We start from the raw sequence: 12,642 nt of genomic DNA on the forward strand, positions 1-12,642 counted from the left end.
ATGTGAGAAGCACCTGCGGGAGGAAGCCGAGACAGCCGCCGAGGGACCCCAGAAGAGCAGGTTCGGGGCCACTCTGTGCAAAACGAGCTGCACAGTGGAGGTAAGTATAAAATGTTTGTTATTATTCACTTTACAATCCCTTTAAATTGACAGGACTAATCTTTGTACCACATGAGCACAAACTGTAGCCAGTCTGTGGGAGCAAGAATTATTGTTCGTTGGTAGGGGATCAAATACTTATTTTACTCACTGATCTGCAAGTTAGAAGGCTGGCTGGAGGCTAACCTGAATTTGTAGGAGGAGTCTGAGGGCTATATATCCCTCCTCCTCCTCTATCAGATCATTCGTCGGCTCATTTCTGGGTCCGACCCACCCGTTCCACCCCATACTTTCATTATTTCATTTACATTTTATACATATTCATTCAGGGTATGCCCTTTTTTAGGCATACTGATCAGCTAGGCCAAGGCACACCTCAGGTCTTGGTACTTAGGGTTATCACATTTCCAAGTGAAGAATCTGACTGCAACTCAATTTGTATTGTGCTTTTTATGGACTTTTGGTTGATATTCTGTCTCTATCATTTAAAATATACCTATGATAACAATTATAGACTCTTCATTAATTTGTAAGTGGGCAAACTTACAAAATCTGCAGGGGATCAAATAATTATTTTCCACAGTGTTTTAACAGGCTAAATAATATACACTGCTTTGGGTTATGTTTACCAACGAAATGTAGCAGAATACAATTTGAAAATATTCTGTATTTTTTTTTATTCATATAACAAAAAAATTAAAAACCCAGTGGTGATTATATAGCGCTAAAAGAAAGCTCTAGCTGCCTCAAAAATGATAAAATGCGTATAGTGTTGCACGACTGAGTAATTGTCATTCAAAGTGTGACAGAACTAATCAGAAAACTGGCCAGGGGTGAAGGGGGTGAACTGGTTAAACAAGTTTTCCTTCTGTGTGGATAAAAGGCATGTAATGGGAGGTATGTAGACATGAATCACACATGTTTATCCTGGTGTATCTTCTTGGCCTCCAGCCAGAAACTTATCAGTGACATGTGTGTGGCAGTAAGTGAAGTCAGCCACCCCCTCCCCCCCATGGGGCAGGCTTATGACAACAGGCTGAGGTATCTGTATTGATTATTTTATTTGGGGTCAGTGCCTGGACCGTGTGTCATGTTTTGTTATCTCTGAGGCGTGTTTCAGTCAGTCAGTCAGTCAGTCAGTCAGTGAGAGCGCGCTCTCCTCTTGCTGGAAGCTCCACAGGTTTGTGTGTGTCGGCAGTGAAGGGGTGTGCGGTTGGGGGCGTGTCTATGACCCACCCTGACACACACACACATACACACACACGCGCACAGCGCTGAGCACAGAGGCGGTGGAGGGCTCGGTGTGCGGGGTTCCCCGGCCGGGCTCCTCTATTATGTGGCAGCCAGCGTGGCCGTGATAACAGCCTCATTATCTCTCTCTCGGACGGAGGACATATACTGAGCAATCATGCCGGGCAGCGATACAGGGATAGCTGTGGACAGGACCTACTCCGACCCGGAGAGGCACCAGAGGACCAAGACCAGGGTAAGAGCACTACAAGTCCCAGCATGGACTGACAGCCTCTATACAACTCGTCTACCCCGATCTACTGACTCCATCATCTACAGCACCTGATCGGGCAGGACATGTTTGGGGTCCATTACCCCATGATCACCGGGGATCACACAATCCTATTGTGCGGGGACGATCGGGCGCCATGTACAGTGTGTGTTATGTACAGTGTGTGTTATGTACAGTGTGTGTTATGTACAGTGTATGGGGGGGCTCATCACAGGCTGATCCTGTATGGGTGGGGGTAATGATTTTGGATAACCAGGAGATTCCTCTACACTGCTCAGTGTTTACATCACACCTGAGGGGGCACACCGGTAACATCTCCACTATGGAGCACACTGCTGACAGCTCTCTACACCCCTTCCGATGGATGGATGGAGAGCTCTGTGTTTGTGCATCTCCATGCACTGCATCCCGATGCTGTCAAATGTAAACCTTAGCATTGCTATTAATACAGTACTAATGACTCATCCAGCAGGTTTAAATGGCAGTTAGAATTCCGATTACTTACAATACACTTCTTAGGAATACAGCTCGGCGATAATAAAAATTGTGTGTGTGTGTGTGTATATATGTATATGTGTGTGTGTATATGTGTATGTATATATATGTGTATATATATATATATATATATATATATATATATATATATATATATATATATATATATATATATATTATGTATGTATGTATGCCTCCCCCCTTTTATATAATATAAAAAATATTTTATATAATATTGCTTTCAATGATGTAAAAATATATGTGAAGGGGGGGAAAAAAAATGAAAAGTGTGTGTGTGTGTGTCTAAACCCCCGCCCCCCTATATATATATATATATATATATATATATATATATATATATATATATATATATATATATATATCTCTCACACACTGTTTCATAATAGTTGTAAATATGTGTGTGTACATATAATCTTATGCAGAATATCGCACTGTAATTGTTTGCCCGATTAGGACACGCTAGTATTGATGAATCTGTTAGAACTGCTGTTACTTTCCAGGGTCCTGAGTTCTGTGTCGGCGGTGACACCAATTAAGAACCACAAAAGACCGGCAGCCAAGCCCAGTTTCCCCCAGCAGTATAAAATGCACAAGGGTCACATAGGCAATAAACAGCCCTTACAAACTATTCCTGATCAGCTGTTTGCTGTGAGTCTCAGAGCTGCCTCAACATGCTGAGTTCTAATCTTTCCAAATATACCGGCCACTGATTCATTCTGTGTTCTTAGGGAGGATTTTTCTTCGTACTGTCAAGGGACGGCTAGGATAATTCTTTTCAAATGCATGAGCGATTAACATCTTTTGCTTTGTCTTTATTATTAGTGTGTGTTTATATTTATACTGCTTGTGAATTTGTTTTTGTTTATTATATATAATTATTTTTTTTTATTATTTTTTTTTATATGCCGGACATACTGTAGGTGACTGGTTCACACTCAAATCAGTGAATTGGGATGATTGATTTAGGTAGTTGAGAATCTTTACACCATACATTGTGAGGGTATTCATTTCCCTTATCCAATCATGTAAGTGACTTAAGAGATTTGTTTTTCCCCATGATTGGGTAATTGAAGTGAAAATATACACGGCTGATTTCCTGAAGAGTTGGAGAATGATCAACCAATGAAATGTGTAAACATTCACTTCAATTACTCAATCATGTACAGATGACTTGAGTAAACATGGATTTATTTTTTGTCACATGATTAGATAATTGGAGTGACTCTTCACACAATCTAGATCTCAAATCCTTTAGTATATCAGACTCGGTGTCTTAAATGCACGCTGTGTATACACAGATTTTCTTTCAATTGATAGTAATTTCTGAAAAATCGTTCATTAGAACATTCTTTCTTTCGTGCCATCATTTGAATCAACTAATTTTGCTTTGAAAGCCCTTAATTAGTCATGTAGACTGGGTATGAGCTCAGACGTGTTCAGATCCTAAGGCTTTGGGGCAGAAAATGCCTCTGCTGCTTCCTGGCATGGTGGCTTCGGACACGGATCCAAACACGTCTGAGCTCATCCTTGCTCTAGATCTACTATCTGAATGGAATACCAGACTTTTTCACTAGTGTGTAAGATTTTTTTTATTTACCCCCCCCCCCCCCCAATGAAAACCACATTCCGTTAGAATTTTTGAAAATGCGCATCGGTTTGTACCCCACTAACCATAAGAAAATTAAACTCACACTGGATGTATCAACCGTGCCCAGTTCACCCCCTCAAAGTCCAGTTGGTGTAGTGTGTGATTGCCCTGTACAGTGTTGGATATAGTTCAGTGTACTGTGCTCAGGGCCATTTGGAAAAGTTTGTCTAGGGCATGGTGGACTCTGGCACAGTGTGATTGCTAACTGCCCAAGCATAGAACTCTTACCCAGCAGTCACAAAGCACAGAAGTAAGGATCACTGTGGTCAGGGTGATGATGGAAATGCGCTGGGGCCCAGTACAGTGTGAATGCAAACCAATGCGGGGAGTGAGGACATTCATACTGAGCCACAGTACAAGGTGGCTGTGCCTGGCCAGTCTATTCTGGTGGCTGCTCATCATTAACTGTGCATGTTTTCTGTGTTATAAATATTATGTACCTGACTGTGTATGATCAAGTATGTATGTCGGCAATTAAAAATCTCTCATGGATAAGTTCTCATTTAATAAACAATTTCTGCATTCATAGGTGAAATTCATTTATTCAGAAATGTGCCCTTTTGGTTTAGTGCCATTTATCAATAGAGCGGGTGCTACAAAGAAAAGCACTCTAGGTTTGATGTGGGGCTGCAAACAGCAGGATATCGTTTGCTTATTATTTCCAGGAATTTTCTTGTCTTCACTATGCTGTGAGGCTTTTTGAAAGCTTTTACCACTGCACCACCTAGGCCAGTGATGGTGAACCTTGGCACCCCAGATGTTTTGGAACTGCTTTTCCCTTTGATGCTCAACTACACCAGAGTGCATACACATCATGGGAAATGTAGTTCCAAAACATCTGGGGTGCCAAGGGTCACCATCACTGACCTAAGCTATTCTTATGAGGTCACACCACTACCTGTGAGTTTCTAAAGCTTATCATACATGTCTTCTATACATCTACCAGCCGCTGTGTAAATTGAATGGATTGTTTGGGTAGGCTCTCATATGACATGGTTTGGGGATTTTTAGGCTTCTTTCACACTTGTGCAACAAGTCCATGGTGCATGTATTTCAACGGAAGCTGTTCAAATCTCAGTGACTTAAAATTTTCCTGTATAAATAATCAGAAATCTCCACGCTCAAGGATGGTGAACTGCAGCCTCCCTATAAAACTGCACCAAGGTGAAGCCAAAAAAAATACAGAAAAATCTACAAAGGGATGGTGGCGCTGTTCTAAAAAATAGTAGGTCCACTACGTAAGCACTAGTGTGTGTGTGTGTGTGTGTGTGTGTGTGTGTGTGTGTGTGTGTTCTATACACCTCCTGAGAAAAAGTGTGTGTGTGTGTGTGTGTGTGTGTGTGTGTATATATGTAAACGGCACTAAATGTAAAGTGCAATGTGCACAAGAATAATAAAGTACAAAAATGCTAAATGATCCTGTGTAAAGTGATAAATAGCAGGAAAAACATCAAAATTAGAATCTCCCAAAAATTTATATATGAAAAACGTGTGTGTGTGTGTGTGTGTGTGTGTGTGTGTATATGATAAAATAAGGAAAGTCCAGACTTGCGCGTTTTTGTCACACGGACGTCATCGGAGGCGCTACCATCTTGGTACACCATACGCAATATAAGGCAAATGAAGAGGCTGCAATGACCAATCGGAAAGACGCCAATCTGCTCAATGGGAATCCTAAGGCTGATAGAAAAACTGCAAGGCCCTACCCCACCACACCTAATGTGTGTGTATAAATGACTAGCCCATCCGCCATCTAGTGGATGGTGGAGAGAAGGCACTGCACGGCATCTTCAAATGCTAATAATAAAAATGCATATCAACATTTTTGAAAAATAAAAAATATAAAAAAAAATGAGGCATGAAACAAAATACATGAAAAGTGACGGTTAAAAGTTATTAAATTGACAATATCAGAAGGTGGAATATAGGATGCAACTAAAACGTGTAATGGAAGAGTAAATGGTCTGTAATGTGCTCTACACGCTAATAAAATTGATCTATAAAAAGGTGTGTGTATATATTATTAGGGCCTAGTAACACACATGTAGGTGATTAAAAATAATAGAAAAAATTGGATAAAAAAAAATTCAGGTCTATGTCCACATTTAACCTTCTTGGCACCAAGGAACCCAAACGATAGATCTATTTGGTTTCATTTTGGGATACCTGGATCTTCTTACTTCATCCCCTCCAGTGGTCATTGATAATATCAATTCCATAACAAATTAAACCAGAGGCATCTTTGTTGTGGAATTCATCAAAGTGTCTGGAAAGGTTGTGTTTCGGAAAACCCAGTTTTTAATATTATGTTCCCTAATACGAACACGCAAAGGCCCTAGTGGTCCTGCCCATGTATTGCAGCCGGCAAGGGCCCTCAATGACATCGGCCCACTGCTGATTAATTTCTCCTGTGAGAGGAATAGCCACTGACGGTTTACAACCATCTGGATCCCAGGGATATCCAGATAATAAAAGGGATACCATCTTCAGGATAAGGAGTTTTTACGCCTGTTACCCCAGCAGGGGTGAGGCGCTCTGGTGAGTGCATACAAAGGAGGAGAACACTGAACAGACATTTTTTTCCGTTGCGTTTGCACAGCATTTCACTTATGGACTGTGGTTGTTGTTGCTTATGGTTCTAAACCAACCTTTCTTGGCCAGTGTCACTCTTAGGACATTTATATTTATTAATTTTCTATGTTTTTTTATTTCATATATACACATCAGTTTTCAAATACATTTTTTGGAGATTCTAATTTTGGTGTTTTTCCTGCTATTTATAATTTTACACAGGATCATTTGGCATTTTTTCACTTTATATTTCTGATGCCCTTTATATGTTTGCTGTACTTTATTATTCTTATGCACATTGCACTTTACATACACACACTTTTTCTCAGGTGTGTATAGAACATACACACTTCCTAGTGCTTATGTAGCTCACCAAATATATATATATATATATATATATATATATATATATATATATATATATATATATATATATATATATAATATAACAGCGCCACCATCCCTTTGTACATTTTTCATTAAAAGTTTCCTGTGTTCTGTCAGATTAACGAACCCATCAGATCAGCGAACGAAAGTGAAATTCCACCAGCTGACTTGCGTAAAAAAAACTTACTGCGCATGCGTTCAATCGCTAGCAGGTTTGCTATACTGACAGAACTCCTGCAGTCAGAAGGTGGCAGCGGACATCTTGTTACACCCAGACAAGTCTTGAATTTTAGACTCATTATAGCAATAAAGTGAGCATATAATATGCTTACATACAGTATTTTGACACCAGTGAGATCTTTTTATCTTATTTTGAAAGCCTGCAGTCAGAAGGTGGCGACGGCCATCTTCTGACGGCAGGCTTTCAAAAATAAACATCAAAACAGTCTCACGGGTTTCAAAATATTGTATATAAGCATATATGCTCACTTTATTGCTATGAGTCTGAAATTCAAGACTTGGCCGGGGGTATCAAGATGTCTGCTACCTCCTTCTGACTGCAGGACTGCCTAAGTTTATGACCAGCAGTAAGTTAGACTTTGATTTGTCAGATCAACAAAATGTACCAACAGTGATGTAAAATGGGGGGCCTACATGAGCAATCTATTCAAACTAATATGTGTGTGTTATATATCAAGTGCTGTTTCATGCTGTACAGTTCTTGCTTGGGGTTTTTTTTTTTTTTTTTTCTTTGGATAAAAAAATAAAATAAAAAATCTGGCTGTGTGTGTGTGTTCAGGGAAAAGTTAACGAGATGGCTAATGCTTCATGTACACTAGCTCACACTAGTAGCTCCTAAACCTGAATTTAAGAGCTTTTGGCGCTTTTTTTTTTTTTTTTCCAAAAGCTCCTATACTCAACTTCATAAAAGTGTGTTAATGTACACACAGGCTTTTAGCAGAGCTTAGGAGCTGCCACATTCAGGGGAGCTTCAACCTCCCTCTCCTGAATGCGGAAGAATCGCATTCAGGACAGGAACGCTTTGACCGCTGGCCGTGGCAGAAATGCAGAAAAACTGCCTCAATTTGCATTTTTACCTGCGGTAAATGAAGTTCAGTGTACATGAAACCTAAATGTGTAATCTTAGGCAGTGGAAGCTATTTGAGCCATATCCTCAGCATGCTAGATCCAGGAGGAGCAGATTGTGGAAGTCTAGTGAGTCTGTCAGGTTTTTTTCAATATTGCTGCTGTTTTCTAACTGGCTACGACCAATGGATACCCTTTTAATGGCCTGATCCTTGGCTGAGTATTGGATCATAGAGCGATCAGCATGAAAATCATGAGATCCCTCTGCCAGTTGCGTGCCTTAGGTCAGCCAGGTGGTGAATGCATATCTTAATTTGGCCATACACTGGGCATTTTTTCAGCTGGTTTGATCCGTGGTTAGCCCTGTCAGCCTCACTCTGCCAAACATCCTTCGATTGGGAAATTGAAGAGCACTCGCATCCAGTTCAGGCACTCGACAGGTTTTCAGTCAGCCAACATGACTGGCTGTAAGTGTTCAGTATCCACAAATGTTTAGCGTAGCTGAAAGAATTTGATTGGTTTTGTTCAGTCCCCAGGCTGGATGACAAAAATGTAAGCATGCATGGCTGGCAAGAGGGGAAGCTCTCCTGATTCCTATCATCCAATCACGTGTATAGCACCCTGGAGTTTAGGGAGGGTTGCTCCTCACAACTTTACTTGCCAGGAGTAGTTATCCTGGTTGATAGGGAGAAATCAATAGATCTCTAGCAAAGTTTGGCCTTGTTACACTTTCCTCTTATACCACTAGGTAGTCGGTTACTTGGTGGTACTAGATACGAAAAGGGTCAGATTATGGGTATATGGGGGGTATCAGTCAATGGGCATTGGTTTTCTTGAATCCCTTGGCCTGCTGGTAGAGCCTAAATATTCAGGTGAGGTCAGGTGTTCTGCCACCTGGACGGTTGTCTGGGTGGACATGTGTTGTATTGCCCAGGTTGCTAGGCCGGAGTTGGGGCCTATCCTGGGCACATCTGGCCGCTAGGCTGCCTGAGGGCCTATCCAGAAGCAAGACAGCAGTGCAGGGTTGGGAATTGCGGATTCCAGTCCAACAGAAAGTGATGGTTCTGCCAGCTGAAGCAAGTACCGGAGCAGGATTCTCACCAACAAGGACAGTGAAGGATCGGGAAACTTCAGTGGGAATCAAGCTAGGGACCCATCCAGCGGAGGTGACACTTGCAGATCAGCCATGTGTGTCAAGTTGGGGATCGAGCAGGCCAGCGTGAGTGAAGCTTGAGAGGTATCCAGAGTGCCTTTATTTATTTTTTTATTAAGCACCTATTTGCTAATCCTGCTGTGATCTTCTGCTCCGCTGCCATGCAATGGTGTGCCACAAAGTCCACTGTGCAGGGGCATGGTGTGTCCTTGAACTGCCTAGGATATGTGATGGGAGTATCGCAGGAGGCTGCAGGAACAAGAACATGTCATTCTCACCTAGGCAATAATAGAAGCAGGAGGTGAGCAAGAGTAAATAAAAAGTACATTTTAAGAGTGAAGGTCCACTTTGAGCTGCCGTTACTGGATCTGTGGGGGATCCCATTCAGGAAAGCAACAAATGCGTGACTGTGCTGAACTTTTAATTTCAGTCCACTGTACACAGATTGTGTTTTGAATGTCACAGCTCTGTCTAGTTATGCAGACAATAGTTGTCATTGTCACTAATCTGGCAAAGTGTGCAATTATTTGGATCCATCCTGAGCCAGAATGCATTCCTTCTCCCTGTGCTGCAGTGTTGGACGTCTGAACACCTACATACTGTCTTCATAGTGGGGTTCTGTCGGCTCCTAATTCTAGGGGGATAGGGAGCACAAGTGATGGGATGAAATACAACTGTAAATCAAACATAATTCCAGTATAACTACATTTGTACTAATTGGATGTGGGGGAACACTGCATTCAATTTGCATAAGTGTGAACCCAGCCTTACGGGTGACTGGGTCTATTTGAATCAAAATATGAATCTGCTTGTTACTAATCTAAATTACTGACCTTAACATTCTATCTGTCTGATTTTGTGTTCCACTAACAGTTTGCACAACACTCCTGCTTTCTATATATATATATATATATATATATATATATATATATATATATATATATATATATATATATATATATATATATATATATATATATATATATATATATATATATATATATATATATATATATATAAAAAAAAAAAAAAAAAAAAGAGGCCATATATTTTCAATACAAGAGGGTTAGGAAGGTCCTGGTCCTGTAAGCTTGCAATCTAAAGATGTGTGTTTATTTTGATTCTGTATTAGATATTGTTTCTTGGTAGTTTTCTTGTCGGTGAAATGAATAGGAGAAATACTGGATGAGTCATTGAGAGGGCAGGAGAAAATTACTCCAAGTCGGGGGAGCTATTATTCTGATCTCTGGATATACATATGTTTCCAGACTTTGCCACCTACACACATTGGCTTTTGTCATAGATTTGTTGTCTTATCTTGTGTACATTTATGCAGAGTTAAAATGATACCTAAACTATTTAAACATCCTGTGTACAGAGGCAGTGGTTGTAATTGCACCATAAACATCCTAGTTAAATGTCTTGTATACTGAGATACCGCTTGAAAAAGCCCAGCCATCACCCATGTGTAAAAATAAATAAATAAAAAACAAAAAAAATTAATAAATAAAAAATCATCTCGGATTTGAGCAGTCTCCAATGCAGGGTCCTGCCGGAAGGTAATACAAATGACGACTGCAGTGTTGCAGTTCTTCTCTAGGAAGGAAGTCGAGGCCTTTCCTATCTCCTGCCTATTGAGTGCCTCGGGTTGATTTTTGTGGTGCCTTTTAAAATGAACTGTAAGGCCTAATGTAATAGCCATTTTATCCCTGGTGTTCCTGTGTGGGTAGAAGGCATATGTGCATTTAGCCCTGGCGTTTCTGTGCTGGTGGAAGGGACATAATGCATTGTCCAACACACTTGAGAGCTGCTGCAACTGGATGGTGCAGCAAGTGGACCAACGTTTAGGGCAATATTAACTCAGTATGATCTCCCAGGCATTTGTCCTGTTGGAGCATACCGGTCCACATGTTGGTACAGTTTCGTGCCCCATCCAGCTGTTGGCCTCTCATAGGTTTGTTGGTTACCAGCACTGGGTCTGGGTGGAGAGACTGTGCTTTCCACCCACACTAACACTGTAGCAAAACACTCTGTATGAGGCCTTACAATATGGATACAAGACCATAGCTTAGAGCATTGTTTCTCATCCAGGGTTCCTCCAGGGGTTGCTAGGGGTTCCTTGAACAATTTCTGCCTCTCGGATAAGTTCCCACTGACACCATTGATCTTTTTAGCAATCTGTAAGAAGGCAATTCTTCCCAATGACCACGCCACAAGTGTAAGGAGCATTCTTCCCATTGACCATCATACTAATGTATTTGTAGATATAGTAATTTTTGAATGGGTTCCCTGATACTGGAGAGTTATTTCAAGGGTTTCTGTGTTTGGAACGTCTGGCAATAGAGGCTGATCGATTTACGCGGCTATGATATGACATACAGTGAAATAATGCTCTGAATTATGTGCACTTCCTCTGACACTGCGACTGCATAAGACCATTGGTGCGCTAACCAATTTAAAAGTGCTCACACACATTGGCTTTAATTGATTAGGACATTCAAATTGATTGAGGTGTGTGTATTCTCGCTATAATAAATTTCTGCCTGTTAAGTTGTGAAGTTTTGAATTCTAACAAATGTAAGCTTGAAAATTTTGTGTGTGTGTGTATGTTCTCAATCACTTAGTGCCAACAGTTTCCACAGCCTTTTACAAATGAAGTTGCAGTACAGCTAATAAAAGGTTAGGTGGGCCTAGCTCGTGAGCGCTTACAATCTAAGAGGGAAGGAAAGGTTACACAAAAGGTAATAATTGTGCAGGATGAGTTGGCGAAGATAAAGTACAGCATTAGGTGAAGGTGGGGTAGGCCTCCTTAAAGTGATCAGTTTTTAGGACTCCTCTAAAGGTGGACTGATTGGAGGTAGGAAGTGGAAGAGAGAAGCTCAAGAGGAATGCATTCCGATTGTACCTAAAGCATAATAAAACCTTTTTCAATGTATTGTTCATGACCATAATAAAGCTGAAGATTTTAGGTAGGTATTTTATATTTTATGCGCACCAGAGACAGTAATTGAATGAAGTTTCACTTGTGCTGGTGGCTTCCATGAAATCTACATTCCTCTACCCCCAGATAGACTTGCAGCTGTGATCTTCTGGGTGCTGCGCTGGTGCTGCGGGGGTTAATACAAGTGATTCCACCTGTCACAGGCCCCTGTAAAGTGTTGACTTGCTTGCCCTTTCCGCTCTATTCAAAGAAAAATAAGCTGTACTATAGTCCCCCCCCCCCCCCCCCCCCCCAAAAGTCTTGCAAGCAGCATCTTTGGAGAGCTTTAGGAGCACAGCTGAAGTGCCTGCAAAACGCAGATGTGCTTTTAACCCTTTATTCAGCTGCTTGCGGGAGTTAAAAGCGCCCCGCTAGCGGCCGAAAAGCTCCTCTAAAACTAGCCACGCTTTACCACTAATGCAGCCACGCTGTCAGTGTGACAGGGCCCTAGAGGAAAGCTGCTGAGCCTGCATTCCTTATTGGTGCCCTGCAGATACACAGCGGGTTGATGATTATGAAACCACTTCCATTACACTCACTCAGAACATGGGCACAGACAAACACACAGGGCTTTCTTTAACAAAAGGTAGGAATCTGTAACAGTTTGTTAAAAGCCCTGTAATGTACATAAATCACCCAGAGGGGAATGTTTTTTTTTTATTTTTCTCAAGAAAAGTGAG

At 41.1% G+C, this 12,642-nt stretch overlaps 1 protein-coding gene across 1 annotated transcript in view; it reads left to right on the forward strand.

The window, feature by feature from the left end:
- The first annotated feature begins 1,317 nt into the window (after positions 1-1,317).
- The window catches only part of TMCC3 (transmembrane and coiled-coil domain family 3), a 98,699-nt gene continuing 87,374 nt past the window's right edge, over positions 1,318-12,642 (forward strand). Inside the window, exon 1 of the mRNA XM_077470582.1 lies at positions 1,318-1,585. Within this exon, the coding sequence (XP_077326708.1) occupies positions 1,508-1,585 (78 nt within the window). The 5' untranslated portion in view covers positions 1,318-1,507. The remainder of the gene's footprint in view (positions 1,586-12,642) is intronic.

This window comes from Lithobates pipiens, unplaced genomic scaffold (assembly GCF_037356315.1).
Source record: "Lithobates pipiens isolate NorthernLeopardFrog02 unplaced genomic scaffold, aLitPip1_a1.2 Scaffold_8, whole genome shotgun sequence".
NCBI classification, from domain to species: domain Eukaryota; kingdom Metazoa; phylum Chordata; class Amphibia; order Anura; family Ranidae; genus Lithobates; species Lithobates pipiens.